Source organism: Acanthaster planci, linkage group LG03 (assembly GCF_054643075.1).
Source record: "Acanthaster planci isolate LZ-2023a linkage group LG03, COTS_SCS, whole genome shotgun sequence".
NCBI classification, from domain to species: domain Eukaryota; kingdom Metazoa; phylum Echinodermata; class Asteroidea; order Valvatida; family Acanthasteridae; genus Acanthaster; species Acanthaster planci.
In genome coordinates, this window is record NC_141779.1 from 17,468,890 (window position 1) to 17,489,161 (window position 20,272).

The 20,272-nt window shown below is 40.2% G+C and overlaps 1 protein-coding gene across 3 annotated transcripts in view; it reads left to right on the top strand.

Moving 5' to 3' along the window:
* LOC110973111 (uncharacterized) overlaps positions 1-19,809 on the top strand; it is a 41,899-nt gene extending 22,090 nt beyond the window's left edge. For all 3 annotated transcript variants that reach the window (XM_087134073.1, XM_022223637.2, XM_022223638.2), the window contains exons 2-15: positions 1,882-2,106; positions 2,797-3,065; positions 3,372-3,555; positions 3,993-4,184; positions 4,533-4,743; positions 4,941-5,047; positions 5,221-5,329; positions 10,767-10,876; positions 11,578-11,694; positions 12,682-12,831; positions 13,138-13,954; positions 14,364-14,443; positions 15,100-15,340; positions 15,631-19,809. In XM_087134073.1, the coding sequence (XP_086990199.1) occupies positions 1,958-2,106; positions 2,797-3,065; positions 3,372-3,555; positions 3,993-4,184; positions 4,533-4,743; positions 4,941-5,047; positions 5,221-5,329; positions 10,767-10,876; positions 11,578-11,694; positions 12,682-12,831; positions 13,138-13,954; positions 14,364-14,443; positions 15,100-15,340; positions 15,631-15,744 (2,850 nt within the window). In that variant the 5' untranslated portion in view covers positions 1,882-1,957 and the 3' untranslated portion in view covers positions 15,745-19,809. The remainder of the gene's footprint in view (positions 1-1,881; positions 2,107-2,796; positions 3,066-3,371; positions 3,556-3,992; positions 4,185-4,532; positions 4,744-4,940; positions 5,048-5,220; positions 5,330-10,766; positions 10,877-11,577; positions 11,695-12,681; positions 12,832-13,137; positions 13,955-14,363; positions 14,444-15,099; positions 15,341-15,630) is intronic.
* Positions 19,810-20,272: the final 463 nt, after the last annotated feature.

Consider the following 20,272-nt stretch of genomic DNA (forward strand, 5'->3'; position numbering starts at 1 on the left):
GTTTGCTCCCTAATTAGCATCACTCATCGTGCCTATTAATTGGACATCCAGGTAACACATGGACAACATGCCCTGCATTTATATTACATGTACCAGTACGAGTACATGTACATGTACATGTATGCACATTCTGCATGTTACACCTACATGTGTACATGTACATGTGTAGTATACTGGTACAGCACATACTGGTAGATGTACATGTACATGCCCATGTATACATGTACATACATGTATACATCTTATAAATTTTTACTCTGAAAAATCAATGGATTATAATTATACATGTATTTATACGTGTAGTGCTCATCTATTGATGAATCTGTGAAGTGCAGATGTACATTTCCAAAACAGGTTATGCGACTTAAAAAAAAAGGTGTACTTTTAAAATCTCATGCAGGTGTACATGTATGTACATGTTCTTGTACTGTAGATTTTGCAGTCAGGAACCACTTAAATTTTCGGCCTGCTAAAAATGTATAGCTTCTTGAACATGCACACTGTATTCATGGCTAGAAATTGTAAATTAGCAATTGCACATTGTACATGTACAGTACAATGCATACCCGGTATCTTATGAGCTCCTTTAATTTAAGAATAGTGTTGTGCATTTTTTCCTTGCAGGGCCCTGAGGCAAGCATGTGGTTGCAAGGGGCTTTGCTTGTTGTCTTCTTCAAATGCTAATTGTGAATAATTGCTGATAATAACCCAAGAGCTCCAAGGGAACATATGATAGCGTGGGGCCAGCAGATGGCAGTGCTGCATCGCTGGGGGTTATGGAATTATTGTCTGCAGTAATTTTGATGGTGCATGCCTGTTTGTGTACATGTACATTCATTGTCACACAGCGCTGGGTACAATGTACCGGTACATGTACATGTCTACCATACTTCGTACATGTTTTGCGTTTGTATAGTGTACACATGTCCATGTACATGTACTGATGTTCTGGGATTGTTCATTTTCATGTGATACCAGGTATATCACACACATGTACAAATATTCATGTACCGGTAACACAATGCATGTACATGTAGCCTGCCTGACATCATACTGTGAATTACACACACTTTTTTTATTTTCACATGATAGTACATGTACATGAACAGTGTATAGTGGGTACTGTATCTATTATACATGTATATATACATTCTCGTAAATGGACATGTACAGATATATTCATGACTTCAGCATGATTACTGTCAAACCTCATTAATAAGAGGTCCTTTGGACTTGGCTTATTACATGTACCTCTTATAACAGCAATCTTTTATTATTAGGAATGAAAAAAATGAAAAAGAAAGGATTGGGACCTGAAAGTTTCCTTGTTAGAAGCAGAATCTTGTATCAACAGTGCTCTTATTTATTAGCAAGGTTCAACTGTACTCATACCATTTTTAAAAATGGCTGAAAATCTTCTTGATGTTCAGTACATGTACATGTAATGCACCTGTTTTTTCCTTAAATTGTTCTAAGGTCACCTTTTGTTACACTAGTATTGGTACATGTACATAAGCTGGTATTTTATACTGGTACCTGTAAGTTGACATTGCATAGAGAAATTAAGATAAGTACTTCTTATCCACAAGGCCAGTGAGCACTTCACTGATTATTGCCAGTGTTCACTGCTTCCTGTAGAGCAAACAATGCATTTTTTCCTTTGAGCCTAACCCATTAAAAGTGTCATCCTATTATCTTACAAGAGTCCATTTCCTCACTCAAGGTCAGTATTTCTTAATCAGTAGTACAGTGTACTGATGTGTACATGTATGATACATGTACATGTATGTACACAAATTACAGTATCAGACACATCTACAGTTACATGTAAGAGCTGAGCAGTTTCATTAATTTCTTCATCCTATCTTTCTTTCACTACAGATCTACCCATTTTCTCCATCACCAGAAGTGTTCTTAGTTATACTCTTGTCGCAACCCCAATCCCAAAACACCCTCTATGCCTGACATCGCTGTCAGCATGGCCACCTTGTCTGTAACAGACTGCGGTGGTCTAATGGCCAAGGACCGACCCATGACCAGCCGCAATAGTCCGGCCAAAGTCAACGTCGTGAACAATATGGAGCGGAACCGGGAGTTTAGCAACTGGTAGGTTGGAGAATTCGGTGATTGGGTGTCTTGTAATTAAAATGTACAGTACTTCAGCGCTGAACAGAAATGCAGCCTTGATTTGTTTTTAAAACTGGCTCTCTTTGCCTTTTGGCTGTTGTTTAGTTTTGGTATTAGATTTAGTTTTGTTTGGTTTGTTTCTCTGACCGTGGTGAATTTGAGCAATTTGGCTGGTTACCTCTCAACAACTTAAGCCATCGAAATATGTCAATGAACAGTCGGCAAGAGCTTTATAAGGTACTTTATCATCAATAATAACAGTTCCTGGCACCTCGCTGAGTGTGTGAAGATATACACATACGTGTAGAGGTACATGAATATGAATGTTTTGTTCAAATATTACTGAAATCAAAATCACTCCCAACAGACAAAAATATGAATGAGTTGAATTTCATGTTAAATTTATTTTTTTGTCAAAGTAAATTGAAGAGTAGTCCCTTTTTTCTTCGGCCTTGTAAATTCTGGGTGAAGAGAGTGAAGGGTGTCAGTCGTGTCCACTACCACACTTGTACATGTACGTGTATATTTCAAGTTCAGAGATAAATGGCCAAATATACCTGGTAGCTTCATTGGCTTGCAGTGTTCCTTTAGGAATTTATCTGGAGTCAGAGCTTTTCAGAAAAATACTCCGTTCAGAAAAACTCGCTTAACCACATTTTCCACCCTCAGCGTATTACAACTGGAGGACTGTGAGGAGATTGACCTGACGTCGCCGCGCAATGGCCTCCCCGTCAAGAAACACGATGCTTCGAGCAACAACAACACCAACAACGCCACCACCACCACAGCAACGACAAATAACATCAACGCCAACCGGGACAATCAGGTGGCATTCAGCGGCGGCCAACGCCGCAGCTTGCTGGACGGGTTCCTGGGTTGCCTCCGCCCAGTCTGGACCATCATTGGCAAGGTCACAACAGCCGAAAAGCAAATGACAGGTTGGTACCGGTATCCATGGCAAGCAGTGGAAGACACTCCATCAACTCTCGACTGTTAACACCCCTACTGTTGATACGAGTAACAGAATTTAGGGCTATTAACATATCAGAATTGTAGGTACCGGTATTAACAAATTTTTATATTCACCATGTACATGAACCAGTAGGTGGCAACATCCCCTTTGAAATGGGTTTAAAGAACAAAGAGGACTTGTTGAAGCCTGCAGCCTGAATCGAGGACGACTCAGAAACCATTTACGTATTCATATTCAAGATGCTATTCTGCGTGTGTGGTCCCACCTCTAGATAACTGGGAGGTCCCATTTGAAGACATTCGCAATCTCCAGTGGCTCGGCAGCGGGGCCCAAGGGGCTGTCTTCCTGGGCACACTGCGAGGCGTCGACATTGCCGTCAAGAAGGTCCGAGACGAGAAGGACATCGATATCAAGCACTTGCGGAAACTCAACCACCCTCACATCGTCTCGGTCAAGTAAGATCTGCAATTGATTAACCGTCTTGCCCCCCAGTTCCATACACATGAGCTATATGTACCTAGGGTCATCCGCTGAAGAAACTATTGGGAAAAAAATCTGTTAAATGTCAAATGGCAATCATAAATGTCAGAATTGCCCTGATGACATTGGAATCCGCAAAAAGTACATTAGGTTGTCTAAAAGTAGAAAAATAAACCCAAATGCTTCGAAACTTATCGAATTTCCTTTACCTCAATAGAAGGTGAGACCAGTGATATATATTTGGCACATTTGTTTATCTGCTTATTTGTCTCAAAATTTAGTTTCTTATGTTTTTCTTCAAAGACTTTATTAGCTTCTTTTTACAGGCAGCCGTACTCACCAATATTTCAAAAAGATTGGATCATGAAAGGAGATCAATCATGATTCCTGAATCCAACATATTGTTTTACAGGGGTGTGTGCATGCAAGCACCATGCTATTGTATCCTGATGGAGTACTGTCCGTGCGGTCAGCTCTACGAGGTCTTACGGGAGGGTCGCGAGATACCACCAAAGCTGATGGTGGACTGGAGCAAGCAGATAGCACAAGGGATGAATTACCTTCACATGCACAAGATCATACACAGGGATCTCAAGTCACCAAAGTAAGTTTAGCCAGTGACACAATTTTATATCACAGATATTTCTTTTTTTTTCCTTTCAAGAATTTGTCCTTGGCAATTCCGCTTTGTCAGCACATTATTTCTTTTTACTTTAAAAAAGTGTCAGGCTTTGTCAAAAATTGGAATAAGTCCTTTTAACCCAGTTGAAGCAAGGTGATGCATGAAACCTTTGAGTAGTTTGTCTTGGGTGGGAGTCCCTCCTGGAATTGCCCGTGAAGATTTTTTTTCATAGCCATCAGTGCTTTAACTTACTCTCACCACTTTTTAATCAAAATAACATTTGTATTATTTTAAAAGCGCTCATTGTGTTCTATTGTTTCTCTTGTTCAGCATTCTCGTCTCATTCAATGACATACTGAAGATCTCGGACTTTGGCACCAGTCGCGAGTGGAACGAGAAGAGTACCAAGATGTCCTTTGCCGGCACGGTGGCGTGGATGGCTCCTGAGGTCATCCGGAACGAGCCATGCTCGGAGAAAGTTGATGTCTGGTCATTTGGGGTGGTGCTGTGGGAACTCTTAACTGGCGAAATGCCCTATAAGGTGAGGCCAGTGGATTGAAAGAAAGTAACGTTTATGGTGCTTTTTGCAAATTCATTTCAGAAGGGGATATGTTCTCACTGGACCAAAGGTTAAGTTTGAAAACCGATATCTAATGTGTAAGAATTGCTTTTCTTTTGTTTTATGACCATTGATTTCTTATCAGTTTTTCCTGTCTTTGGATGAATGTTTGATCGCAGGACGTGGATTCCTCAGCCATTATTTGGGGTGTTGGCAGCAACAGCTTACAGCTACCAATCCCATCCACTTGCCCAGAAGGTTTCAAGCTCCTTATGATGCAGTGCTGGTACGTGAGGTCACTACAAATGTGGCCCAACCTAACAGAAGGGTCGCAAGTTGCCAGAGCCAGTTTTGAGTCGTGGAGCCATTTAATACCAAAAGCCTTCAGAACATTGACCATTAGACTGTTGTAATATTCAATTTGCTCAGTATCATTTGTTATTTTGGTGGTCTTTCCAGGAGCGCCAAGCCCAAGAACAGGCCATCGTTCCGTCAGATTCTGATGCACATTGACATTGCTGCAGCCGACTTTCTCTCCACCCCTCAGGAGGCCTACTTTGACAAACAGGTAAGAAGCTCAATTAAATCCAGTGCTCTCTTTGTCTATGTGATTATTCATTTGTAACTCAAATAACTTGAAACATACAAGTTGGTCATTTTCCCTTGGCGAAGAGTAGAACCCGTGGACGTATTGCAACAGACAGTACATGTAGGTAACACAGTGGTTGAATTTTTGGAAGCATTTTATGGAGAAAATGCTAGTCTCAATGAAGTAAGTATCAGAATACCTACATACAGATAAGCATCCTGGGTAATGTTAATTTCATTTGTCATCACCCGGTGTCTTTTATTTCTAAAGTTCAGGCAGTTGACAAGCTTGTGTATTTGCATTACCACAGGCATAATCCAGGGTACACGACCCGCCATAAGCACTGATACTATTTTATTGAATTACATGTAGTTGGTAAGGAGACTAAGAATTCGGAATCCTCTAGGATGATTCAGACGATGGACAAGAAAGACATAAATGATGTACATGGACATTTGATTGTCTTGTTATTTATGAAATATAGCTCAACCAGTCAAATTCCACAATCTAATGCTTCAGTGTAGCAATAATGTTTGTGTTGTGAGGTGATTTTTTTTGGGGGGGGGCAGCCTTGGAAAGACTGTGGTCCTCTGACGGCAAAACCTCAGCGAATCGCTAGTTTCAGCCGATTCTGCACGAGTATCAAGAGTGCTGTTTACTGTGTGGTGGCAGAAGCCTCACAGAGACAATTATAAATTCAGGCTACATGTATAATCCAAGGAGATGTTATTACTGTGCCGTTCACCTGCACATTGCTGGCGTGAGCATGCTACCTGTACCATCACTCTATTCACTAACTCTTGTTGCCAGATCAATCCATATCCGGATTTTCCAAATAACATTACAGTTCATGTGGGGAAAAAGTATGTTTCATTGAGCTCGATTGAGTTTCTTGACATTTTCAGTAGTTTTGGGATGTGTTGCAGTTGCAACATTCCCAGTAGCTCGTGTGCAAAAAGCTTTTACCATTGCAGCCAGGAAATTGTACAAAAATGCAAACGTTGTTTGTCAGCGGCAGTGTTTTTATACCTTTTTTCTTTTGGTGCACATTCCTGATCTTGTTTTTATTTTACAAATAATCTAAAAGAAAAATATGTGCTCCTAAAAATCAGGTTGTTACAATAATTCACAAACATTCCTTTTGCGTTAGTGTTCCCTTGGTAATGGAGTTTTTCTGATCTCTGATTGGTTTGGTCTGTCGGCCATAAATGCGATCCCACCCTTTTTTACCTACACAGAGCATCTGTCTTTCCTAATCCACCTGGATATAATGCAGCTGTGTTTTGTTTACTCTGCATATGTCTGGCATTCCATACACCTGTGTCTGGTGGCAAAACTGCTTCCGACATTCCAATCATAGCACTGCCCTGTTACTGATAGTTGCCCACTCAAACAAAGGATGCTGTACCTCAAATTTTGAAAGCTGCCATCATGCACCGAAGACTTAATATTCCCAATCTCATTTGTAAATAAAAGTAGGCAAAGTGTCAAAGAAACAGTTTACTGAACCAGGTACCTGACAATAGGATACAAACCTTGTAAATGTGCATGTAATGGTAAGGTGTAATATTGGAACGTGTACTCACATGCATGTGTGTTATTTGTGCACGTGTCCAAGTACAGTCTTGCAATTAATGTAACTACACTTAAGATAGAATTATAGCCTTTTTTTTTCTTGAATTGAAAAATAATATTCTCTTTCCCACAGATTAACCCTAACCCCCTAGGGACCATTGAAATCCTGCATAACCTTGTTGGGTTCAGCGTGGTTAGGGTTAATGAAACCTTAACCTGTACATTCAAACTGTACATGTATACATGTACTTTGTTGGCAACTCATTAGTCCACATTTAATGTACATGGATGTACATGTAAGTTAAGTATCCTTCAAATGCAGGTACTGTACACTTGCCAGTTGTAATAGAAAACAGTATATAAGAATTTTGTAGTGAAAGTACCTGTACAATGTGCATGTAGTAAATTTTACTTCACCCCTGGTTAAGTACACTGCACCGGTATATGTACATGTATATATCAATGTGATACCCAAAAATTGATATACAATCAGTACACACTACAATGTGGATACAGTTTTTGTTTGTTTTGCTTTCTAATGATATACATGTGACTCAACTCATTTACATGTAGTTATGATTCAGCAGGCCAGATTTTTGGAGTGGGTTTGAAGATCTTGTCCCTTTGACCAAAATAAAAAAAGTGTCCCCAATTTCTGTCCTTCAGTCACATGTCTTATTTTGATATTTGAAAATAGGAGCAACAAATAAACATGTCAGGTTTAAAGTTTGGCTCGTAGGTTATTTAAAGATAACGTATCATATCAGGCAAAAGACAAATTCTTGTGTGGGTGTTGGATTATGTAGGGGTCTAAGTACAACGAGATATCATTGTGACACACTTTGTTCTCGCCCCCTTGCTGTTGGGAGATGTGTAATGCTAGCAGATTTTTATCTGGAGATAATACTTGCGGAGATGAGACCGGGCAAACATTCCTGACATGCATGTACCCCTCTCTGTTAATTATTAATCAGTGTTTGAAGGTTGGACAAATGCTAAAACAGTCCTGACGCTGAACTCGGTCCAGTTCATTGAAATAATGCCTCAAAATGATTAACTCACAGAATTACCATTTAAGATCACACAGATTTATAAAAGGTGGAGACAGATTTATAAAAGGTGGAGATAGCACATTACCCAACCGCTATTTCAACTTGGATCACGTCTGTTTTCAAGAAAACCGGAATATCGTGCATCAAATGTTGAGATTCAAAAGTACATGTATATGTATATCTCAGGTGCATTATACATTTGGAAGCTGTGCCGGAAATTATATGGAGTACATGAATGTTCAATTGGTACAGTGTGCATGAATGTCATTGATTATAGCCAGTAAAAACAGTACTGGTATGTACATGTACATGTATGTCGGTATGAGAAGAGGAAATGAAATTCCAACCACATTAAAAAACATAACACTGGTACATGTACGTGTAGCTTGCATCGCACCTTCAACTTGATACATGTATCTTGTGATGACCTGCTATGCTAATGGTAACATTTCATCATCTTCTATAGGTTACTCCCCTCTTTAAAATGTCATCTGCATTGAAAATGCCCAAAATTGTGAAACCCTTTTCAAGCCTTGATGTTTGGAGCCAGTTTATAACTCCCAGGGCTGACATTTCCATTGATTAGGGAAAGAAATGAACCTAAAACCGTATATTTTTGCACTTGTTTTGCTTCTTGTGTACTGTACCTGCAGCATAGCCTCAACTCTCGTGACCTTTGTGCAATTCATTGATCAGTTTTTCCGTGGATCTCGCGTGTCGTGCATTACCCTTTACACCGAGTCGGGGAAGGGAGAATTTCAAGTGGATTGAAACCCATCCCATTCGTGATAGTCAATAAACAACTAATTGTGTTGACTTAGTGCATTCCTCGCGTCCTTTCTCTATTAGTAAATGCGTATAAACCTTGCACCCACTGTTCTCAGAATTTTTTTTTTCGGATACTGGTACAGTTTCAGCTTGATAATAATTTGTCATGAATTCATGGAAGTACACGTACATGGACATTGTATGTGCTTGCTATTCATTTCCAACACTAGGTGATAGCGTTGTGTTGATTCAGATGCAGATTTCCTTTCACCGATGAAAATGCCGTGTGGGAACTCATGTTTTGTAATTTATGCTTAGACACCTAATTAGAAAAGGGTGCATCAGATGCACAGTCACGTTTTATGAAGAATTGAATCATTAATTTTTTTCCCAAAAATTATGGTAGCTCATAAGGGGCAAAACCCAATATTGTTTATCACTAATTTACATGTATAGTGTCTCTACATACATGTACATGTAAGTTCAAATTGAAAGTGAAATAGAATAAATGATGGAATTGAGTTATATTAATGTTCCACGGTTACTGATGCACCTGTAGTTCCAAAGTGTTTGGACATTTTTGTGAAGAACTGCTGTCAACATGCTGAAAATGAGTCTGAATTATGCCTGAATGCCTGGTTATTTGTTTACCTTGCCCGCTAACAAATCTCAAGTCGAGTGCTGTGAAAGCAGTCGCAAACGTACGGAATTGAATTTGGCTGAACTGTGCATGCATGAAGGTGAAGGTTAGCTAACATTAGGCCTACATGTGTGTGTTATAGCTATTGCTTGGTTGCACAGGGGTCAACAGTGTACCATGGCTGCTCATGTTGTAATCTCACTCTAATCTTAAATGGTTAGCCATCTGCTACACAACTGCCCCTTTGCAAAAGTCTATTTGCATATTAAGTATTACCAGGAAAAGACTGAGTAAATCAGTAGCATTTGTGAAGTAACAGAATACAAGCATTTAGATAGAATTGGTGAGTAATTTTGAGCATTAAAGTATTACATGTGTGTCTGTGAAGGGTTGTTCGATTGTCTCATGCATATAGATATTCACAACATGTATTGGTTTCCTTTTTATTGCATGGAAAATGAATTACATGTCATTAGAGAGTACTGTCAATGACACTTAATTTGTCATTTGTGAGAAAATTGTACTGTTTATGTTGCATCATGATTACGGTTCAGACAACAGTGCCAAAGACTAATAATATATGTACAAAAAGTCAAAACAAAGTGGATTTAATGATATCCACAGTTGTGGTTTCAATTCAAAGTCACCCATTACCTTTGCAAATTGCTTTCTGAAACAATCGTGATGCGTGCACTTGGCAAAGTATGGAATTTGTCAATATCCTTCTCTTTCTTAGAACGTCAACATAATCTGATCTGATGTTACTGTTGGCATTAGTTTGTACCTGACGTGAAAGCAAAAGCTGGAGCTAAGCCATTTTCTTGACTTCATGAATCATACCTTTCTAATTGTAATTTTTGCCGTATCCGTAATGCCGAAAACATTCATGTACAGTGTACTGATACAGTATGGGTCAGTGTTAAACTTGTGTATTTCTAAACAAGTTTTATTCTTGCCTCTTCAGTTTTGATAATGTTAATGCCTCATTAAAATGTAACAAAATGTTATTACAGTGTTTATTGATGCAAGTACTTTTGACGGTCGTTCGTCATGATTTATGTAGCCGTCCCGAGTTGAAGTCCAACGTCACAGCACTGAAGAGACAAGCTGGTTTGAAGTTTTCGGCAGGGCTTGTGTACACACCCTGCACATACGTAAAGACCGTATGTTTAAACAGAAACTGATTACGTGTGCTTAATGCATCTCGCGTCAGTTCCTAGCAGAGGACTATTATTGTTATTTAAAGACATGCCCTCTCTTGTTCCTGCTCGGAGTGGATTTGATGTTTGTGTTGTATCTCCATTCATGTAGCTAATAATTTTGATCTACCTGTGCGATTTGGATGATCCTATGGATTGTTGTTGGCGTCTTTCTTACCCAGGTGGACTGGAGGGAGGAAATCAAGCTCCAGTTTGAGAAAATGAAGAGCGAAGGATCCCAAATCCATCGCATGGATGAGGAGCTGATTAAACGACGCCAGGCAGAGCTCAGGTAGGCCTTAGGCCCAGTCATCCTTGGCGTCAAGTCACAAGAGCAAAACCTGAGTCTTCCTGGCCAGTTTGTGGAGAAGGTCATATAGACAAGTGACATGTACACAATTTAAGATGCGGAAGTGGAAAAGTCATATTTTTCCCCAACAGAGTATCAGATATTTGTTTTCATGGCTGCTTTTTATGTTTTGTTTAGATTCATTCTGTTTCTCTAGCAATTCATATTAATAAGCCCTTGTTTTACATGAAAAGTGTTTTAACAAACAAGCAGCTTAGCAAGGATTAGAAGGATTAAAAATTGCTTTACAAATCTGTGAAATGCCAAGTCAAATGTTCAACTAAAGCAACCCCCCATACCTGAAGAGACGTACCGGTAACACAACATATATTAAATTAGTATATACAAAAATAGAATTTTAGTTCACAGCATTTATTTTCTTTTTTCTTTGTAAGCATTTTATAAAGTGTAGTAATTGTAGCAGATTCCGACATAGCAAATTGTGAAAGAAATTAAATCAAGAAGAGACCGTACAGCTTAAAAAAAACAATAATATACACCACTCATTCTTTAAACATATCAAAAGAAAAAAATCCAAGAACATTGTGCAATAGGGGAAGATTTTGTGACTGATGCGCACAGTTTCCCCCAAGTCATTTTGGGATTCCACTAAAATCATCCTCGTTTTCCCCTTTCTCTCCCAGACATGCCCAAGACATCCGGGAGCACTACGAGAGGAAGCTGGAGCGAGCCAACAACCTGTACATGGAGCTGAGCAGCTGCCTGCTACAGCTTGAACAGAGGGAGAAAGAGCTCAACAGGTGCGCATTGCATTTTCCAGATTTCAGTGGCTCTGGATATTCCTTCCTGACCTTCCAAGTTTACAATACCACGGCTTGCTTGCTACAGAAAGAAGCCTTTACATGCACATGGATTCAGTGTTTTTTGGTCATCAAGAACAAGTCAAATATTGATGATTGTTATTTTTTGTTGAAAGTAAAGTAGATGATTCATTTATTGTAATGTTGCACATTTTTCAAGTCCCCAATTTTAGAGCTTACCCCAAATAATGCATCATAAGTTTAGTTTGTCAGGTTCAGTACGGGCGATTCACTATATTGCGCCTGCAAGAGTTTGCAACACATTGACCAATCACAGTGCACAAAATCTGTCAACCCTTTCCAAACACGTATTGGGTCGACAGATTTCACGCACTGTGATTGGTCAATGCATTACAAACTCTTGGAGGCACACTTTTGTGAAATGCACGTATTATAATAACATTTACAAGGCGCATTTATAAGGTGCATATTGTTTAACAATCTTTTATTCAAAGGTACAGATGTATTATCATTATCCCTGCTCATCGGAACATGTAAACAATGCTGAAACCATCCCAGCTCTCAGGGGAGCATACAGCTCTGCACTGCCGTGTGATCACGATAACCATCTTTTTACCCTTAGAAGTACATGTACCTATGCACTCCTTGGGAGCAGAGAGAGACACAAGGGTGAAATGACTTGCTGAAGACTGAAGTATTTAACCAGCTGCTGAATTCCAATCTCTGACCTGATGTTTAGGAGCCAGAAACTCTAACCAATTGGAAACTAAGCCTAACCACCAGGTCACAACCCTGACCACAGGGTCACATGCCCCAGAGACCATGTTACCAGCTTATATTTCACGAACCTCATACATTGAACCCGGTGTAACCTAGTCCAACCTGGCTCCGTTTTGATTCCTGGCTGTCTGTGTGTGTATTGTTCATGTAGCTTTTTGTGTTTCTCTCCTTGCATGGGCTTGGCAGGAAAGAGCAGCAGCTGGCCACCAGTCTGACCAAGAAGAAACAGCAGCGGACCATCAAGCCCATCCTGAAGGCCCAGACCCAGGCCATGGAGAAACTCATCAAGAAATCCTTAGCCAGTCACCAGAGCAACTCTACCTCCACCCTTAACAGGTAGCGCCATTTCAGATGCTCATTTCTGATCCAAATACACACAGAACATTATGTATATTTGGACTGTAAAATCAATGTGATTATAGACTGGATCAAGGAGGATGTGGGAATGAATAGTTAAGGTGTTGGCTTTGTGTATTACCACACCCTTTGCACAGGAAATAGTTTATATATTTCATGTTTTTTCAGACGTTTACTTAAAATGTGAACAGAAGGGTTTGGATGAGTTGAACTGTCGAGTGTTTGATTGTGTATTCCATGTCTGGTGAATGTGAAATATTAACTTGTGTATTGTTTGACTGACAGGACAATAAGCCCTCCCACTGATGCAACAACTACACCTGAGACAGATCCCTCCTCCCCCACGCTCTCACCTAGGACCCCACCCACATCTTCCAAGACCTCCCCCAGCAGAATCCGCGTTCAGCGCAAGACCAGGCACCGGCGCAATAACAGCCATGGGCGTGGAAGCTTTGGCAAAGGGGGGGTCAGCCCCAAGGGGAGCTTTGGTAAGGGCGGGGTCAGCCCGGGGAAGGAGGTTCCCCTGTCGGACTTACACGTGTCAGGGGCTGGCGCAGTGTCCCCGAGAGACATTGGACAGACGGAGAGTGACCATTTCAACCGCTCAGATGCGGAGAGGGCCTCGGACCTGGAAAGGACAAACTGCGAGAATTTCAAGTACTTTGGGCCCTATGCGGCAATCAGGCAACCAGAACTCAACTCCAACCCAAGGAGCAGGAACTCATGCCTGTGCTCAAGCAAAGGGAAGTGCTCATCGTGTGTGTGCAAAGGGAAGTGTCCCAACCGCTCCTCAAGGCACCGGCCGGGGAGGGCATGTCAGTACATCCCTGACCACGCTGTGACATCAACATCGCACGGCAGTGATAGCGATGAGGTAAACAGTAACACCTCCCCCACGACAAACTGTGACAAAGGCACCGGTGATGATGACAATGTTCTTCCAAACAGCTACGTCGGGGAGAGACTGGCAATTCAGAGGGCCAGCCCGTTGAGGAGGTCCCCGGGAGGTGCCGTCAGAGTGGGGAAGCGAGCGACATCTCCTCAGATGAGGAGTGGGGCCAAAACAAGAACCAATGGTGACGTCAACATTGATATAACAAAGGTGAGGGCTCAATTTTGGAAATGGCCAGGAGAAATTGTTAACAGGAATACTCAGTCTGATGATTTTCATCTACCTGAATTGCAGAGGATCTGTGACAACCAAAGTGTGTAACTAATTCTGACCACCTAGACATTGAGCAAAAGATCACTGGCTACTGAAGGATATGTGGGTGTTAATATTACCAAATAAGTGTCTGTCTGTTGTCTCAGCAATGTTGACTTATAGTTGAACCAGTTTGTTGCTTTTTGTTACCTTCTGGTTCTTTGTCTCTTTTTGATTGAAACATTTCACCTGTTTTGAATGTGCCACAAAAATCCATTTCAATCAGTTGCAGAAGGATAAAATGCATTCCTTACATTTGTGTTTGTAAGTTTTCCATTTAATTTTCTTCTGTGTTATTTTGTTTCAGGGTTCCCATGGTTACTCTAGTGATGAGCAAATCGTCGTCAGTCATTCCTCCGATGAGGAGCAGACAACCCAGTCAGACAGGTAATGAGAAGAAGTCAGCTTCCGAACCCAAAACTAGATTCCTGATCAGCATTTTGCCTGCCCAAATGCCCGTACATATGGCATGAATTCTCAAATATGAGATGCCAAAAATTTTTGTTTCATTTGTGCACTTAAACAACTTGAAAACTTTGGGTACAGTTGAAGTCTCTTCAGAGAATGGTAGAGCCTTAGACACTACTGTACTTGTGTTTATTCTGTGAATATTCAGTATCATTTCACCTGGGAAAAACTGTCAGGCATTCCAAAAATTCCCAAGATTACAGCTGTCCTCTGATGCTGTCATTGTTGTCTGATGCACCCTCGAGCCAACTCCATTTGGAGTCTTACTGATAAGCTTTTTGCTTAAGCCTGTCTTCCTGGCTGGCCCCAAAAAATGAAATTCAGAAAGCAACAGTTGGGGTGAGGATATACTCCCAGCTAGGTGTTCATTTGCAACTCCAAACAGAGTTCTAGTTCATTTCATTCTTTACATGATTTACATGAAGCTGTGCAACAGTTCTTCACTGAAAAATGGCATTTTGTATTACTTGATTGTAACTGCAGAGCCCAGGTGGGTTTGAGATCGCCAGACTCTCTCTTCTCATGGACCTAGTGATTCAACTGTGAAGTTGTGTTTTGACATTTTGTTTTTGCAGAAACCAAATGAGCAGCCGGCAGTCCTACCTGGCCTGCAGTTCAGACCCTAATTTCTCAGATGATGGCAATACCAGTGAGCTGTCCAGGCATCTGGACCTGCCGGAGGGCCGGCTGCGGACCAAGACCAGCGAGGTCCTGAGCATAGCCCCTGACGTGGCCGTGGTGTCGGACGGCTTGTCAGACAAGGAGCGAGAGGTCAAGAAGGTCATGAAGCAGATCTCCAGGGAGATGATGTTTGAGGTGAGTCCATCCTGACAGATATGACTCTTTTCAGAATTGTGGAATTTGCAGTATTTCCTGCAGGAATCTTGTTCGTGGAAGACCGCTTGTGAAATAGACGGCTTTAGAGTTGTGCATGTGGAAATGAAATGGTTCACCTTTGTTACGATATAAATTGAATAGATATTTACTTCATGTGCATTTGGCATGCTAATATGTTTTATACCACCTCAATTTGTAGCAAATAGCCCAATCATCATTATTTCATGCTCACGATTTCTTTCCATGTCTCCTTTCTCTATTGAATTAAGTCTGAGGACCATGGCTCGGACACTGATTCCTCCGATTGCAGTGATGGGGAGGACTTACCTCAAGGGGCCAAAGGTCACTCCAGGGCAACACTAGACGTTGAAGAAACCTGGTAACATAGGCCAACTGGTGGCTGTGCTTCAGCCCAGGTTATAAAGGCCGTCTGTGTAGAGGAGTTGACTCAAGAATGTGACCAAGCACCCTGCTGTGAGCCTCTGCTTATGAATGCACAAACTGAAACATTTAATGAGTAGGATGGAAGTGCCAACTTTCTTGGCCTGCATCTTGTGAAACTTTGTCAGATGCCCTCCGAAACTTGGCAGAAAAAGGACTTAATTGGCTAAATGTAGTCTTGGAGGGTGTCTTGACTACAGAACTTTAGGTCAACAGTGACATTGCCAGTCCTGTGTAGTGAAGTCTAGATGCAGAACTTGCACCGTAGAACGGAAAAGGTGTTTTACAAAATAAATACCAGAACTGGGGATTGTATTTTTGCGGAGGTTCGAAGTGAGATTTCCCTTCCGTTTTTTCAGGTATTCTTCGTAATATGGATGTAGCTTATGAGAAGTCGGAGTAATTAAAGAAATTCTGTCCAGTCGGCTCATTGGCCACTCCAGTTGAAAGTTGAGGCTTAGTATCCTTGGATCCATCAAGGGAAGGCTGCAGTGGCTCACAGTGAGTTTTAGCCTTGTCCACTGTCCACAGTAGATTTTCTGTAAGAATTTGTCAACAGAAGTCATTCCAGAAACTTTAACCTGGGGGAATCTTGACAGAAGAGAGAGCTCATTCCACATAGCCAGGGGGTTAGGATTTGTTTGATGTAACCCCAAGTTGAATGTGGGTAGATTAAAATGTACTTTTTGAGGTCTTGATTAGTGTGGGTTCAAATCTAGGAGTTGGACTTTTTAAAAAAATGTATTACCACTGCATGACTGACGATGATAACAATTCTTCCCCGTACTGTGACAGTATCCTGTATCACTGCCATTATTCTAAAACGGATGCCGTCACCATGAAAAGTAATGCCCCAACTTTGGTGTCATGGGGGAAATCTGCATTTTTCCAGTGTAGACTCTAGTGTGAACTTGTCTCACTCCATAATTGAAACATGTGAAGTCGTTTTTACCACCTCATTTCAATAGCATTGCTGCGGTGCTTGTTTCTGACTCGCTATATCCTCTCTGAAACATCGCACTCACTGTAAATACTATGTTCCCTTTTAAATGATATTTTGATAATTCGAGGTAAAATATCTGAAAACAATATCTCCCAATCAATTGAATAGCCACAGATATCAAGATTTTGTAATTTCGTTAATCATTTGAATATCTGCAGTGTATTTCCCTCCATTGGAACTCACATATGAGTACATGTCTATATTGTATAGTAGTATTTTAAGATGTATATACTGTCGCATACAGAGATGAACCTAGAATATATAGTAGTGTGTACTAGTAAACAAAATCTGTTATTTTTTAGAGTGGCACTTACAGAAACTCTCTTTGAGGATCACCGTTTTCTCACAAATTCTCTTGTATAAGATATCAGACATCTGCTAGGCCAGCGCTTAGACTTGAGTAACAGTCCTCATTTACTGTCAGGTGTTGATGAATTGTATGCCATGTTTATTTGGAACTTCTGTGATCAAGTCTTTGTTGCGATGGTTACTGCAGTCAACAGCATCATGTTGAAAAAAAAAATTATGCATGGGAAATTTTACCCAGGAGGCAGGCAATTCTTAAATCTCAGGTTTTATGCCTACGGTACTTGTAGCTTGTTAATATGTTTGTGTTGTTTGGCATAGCTGATATCTTGTAGAATAATTGACGACTCTCAGTTGGGTACTGATTGAACGTAGGTGTATTCTAAGTTTGGAAAGGAAAGAACACAGTTATTTGAAGCTTTTTGAGGGTAACTTTTCCTCTGTGATTTGACCAACATCATGAACCTTACCATCTTGATGGAGATAAGAAATAAGCGAGGCTTGAATTTAACCAAACTGGAGAGTGTGAGGTCTTATTTAAAAAGTTACTGTCTTAAGATTTTTCTGAAAGCCATGGCCAAAATTCTTTTACAAACTTCTATAACCATGTATTTTTTCAAAACTAAAATGTACTGTGACTTCAAGCAGTTCAGCCCCTGAGTCAAAATACGTAACTTTTAATCACTGAACTCAAAGTATCAAGTTATACAATATATAGTACTTGTACAAAGTTGTCTTTCAAATACATGAATTTCTATTCACTAATACTGCATATATATTTGAAAGGATTCATGAGTTAATCTGATTCTTCAACCTTCTCAGATTGTAAAGTCTTTCTTCAGATTTTTTTTTCTTGGAAAGGTACACATTGGTTTATTGGGTGCGTGAAAGGAGGAAATCGTAAGATTGTAGTAAAGTTTGAAGTATTCATGTCAATTTAATTGAGAGCAGGAGTTTTCAAGAAATTCAGATCCAGCACAGTTTTCGTCTTTAATCAGTAAGCTTTATTTTTAACAGACACAATCTTCAGGTCTTATATTCTTACAATAGTTTTTCTTTTAGAATTTTCCTTTGTGTGATTTTCTTTTTTACCTACAATGACTAAACCAAATTGTTTCAATGTAAGGACTATGTGTATATTTTTCGAAGCTGGTCTTTGATTCTTTGCCATTAGTTTATTTTCATTTTGGCTTATTTGTTTTTCCTTTATCATTTTTGATTTATGGACACCTCTCTCCTCAAGTCCTGGCTGTGCCATCTGCCCAGGTGTTTCAACCAGTGAGTTCTTGGCAGGGAAGAAAACATTTCAGGGATGGAAGTTCTGCCCTCAATGCAGAATTTTAATATCACATGCAGTGGGCAATGTGATCATATTTCTCTGTGCTCGCTTATAACCCTGCTAGTGCTGCATAACACTGTGACACACATGTGAGGTTGATACCCCTTTGTCTAGGATATACATGTAGTTTGCATCAAGAATACCAAGTGAACTTTGTTATCTCTCAGCAGTGCACTTGATGAGTTACTTATTACACTGTTTCATCAATTTAAGACTTGACAAATCAACACACTTGAAAGTACACTGGTTAGAATAACATAGTCCCAACTGTGAAACTTCATAAAATGTAAATAGACATCGATCTTAACACCACTGTGTGTTCATTTTCTTTACTGAAAAAATCAGCCCGAGTTTTAATTCTTTATTCCTTGATTTTTTTCAATGGCTTCTTTTCAAATTTCTGCTTTATCTCCATAGTTTGGCATCTGATTTTTGGCTCACTGATTACAGACATTCTGGCCTGGTAAAAATCTTGCTTTCACAAGATTATCAAAGTGGATACATGTACAACATAAAAGCCAAAAATAGTCTTTTCCTTTTGTTTTAGCATAAGAAAACCTTGATATGCTTCAGAGAAGCCACAGTATTGAAAAAGCAGAACTTTGAGAAGGTCGTATTGCTGACCAATTACGAAGCTACCATCCATCTTTGTTGTTCATGCTAACCTGACTTTCATTCCGCTAAGTTCTAATGCCAAGTGTCAGCTTGGCCAGTCTCTCTTGGACTGATACCTCTGACATATTTACATGTAATCAGATTGTGATTGGCAGTCACAGTACCCAACTAAGATGGCTGTGTAATTATTGCTATTATCCTGAAGACATATAAGGGAATTGTACAAAAAAAAGGTTGTATTTCCAAATCAGTATTTATGGAATAGTACCCAATTCCCTTAGCCTGGGGTAAAGTATATGTTGGACCATGGGCTAAGGGCATAGACCAGGCTTGCTTTAGGCATTTAACTCATACTGTGTTTAAAACTTGCCGCTTTTGTGTTCCAGCACTGAACATTTCACTTATGGGAAAAAGGAAAGATTTAATCCTTGTGTAGAGGACAGATTTTGATTTGAAAGATTTCTTTGGAATCATGCCCAATGTCAGTCTGGTTCATGCAGCCGGTAGGTATTGTTACGTATGTGTGCAATAGGTATGCCACTATTCCATTCCAAATTTGAGTTCATGATTTTTTTTTCTAAATTGTTGCTAATAATAACTTCTATAAATGTTCACTAATTTAAAAACAAAAACCACGTAAGTGCACGTGAGTACCTCGTCAGTTTGTAAATGTGTACAAAGCCCAACTGATTCTATTGGAGAAAAGTTCAAATAAAAGTATCTTGTTTGTGTGTTTGAAAATCACACTCATCCTCATTAATTTTGGTCATTTTGTTGGTCGTAACAGGCATGAGCATCGATTGGTGGGGAACTGGGGGCATGCCCCCCACACGCTTCTTAAAGTGTTGGAGATGTACTGCCCCCCCCGTTCTCTTCCAGATCCCAAATAAAAATGTAGGGGAATAGGCCTACATAATGGCAAACGTCAGCCAGTTGAATGGGCTCTTACGTAATAACTTAGATAGTCTTGTGTTGCCACCTGCGCAGCAAGTTTGGTCACATTTTTTACAGAAGAAATGAAAAACTGACTCTAAGCGGTTTCATAGCCAACTAGCACTCCCTAGCTCTATTCTCCCCGCTTGGGTATCCTGCCAAAATGACACCGTGAACTTACAAAAGCTGAAAGAGACACACTTTCACTGTTGCTTCCTCGTTTTGTTTTACACTACCTAAGGAAAGTAGACTGTTTGATCGGACCTACGTAAGT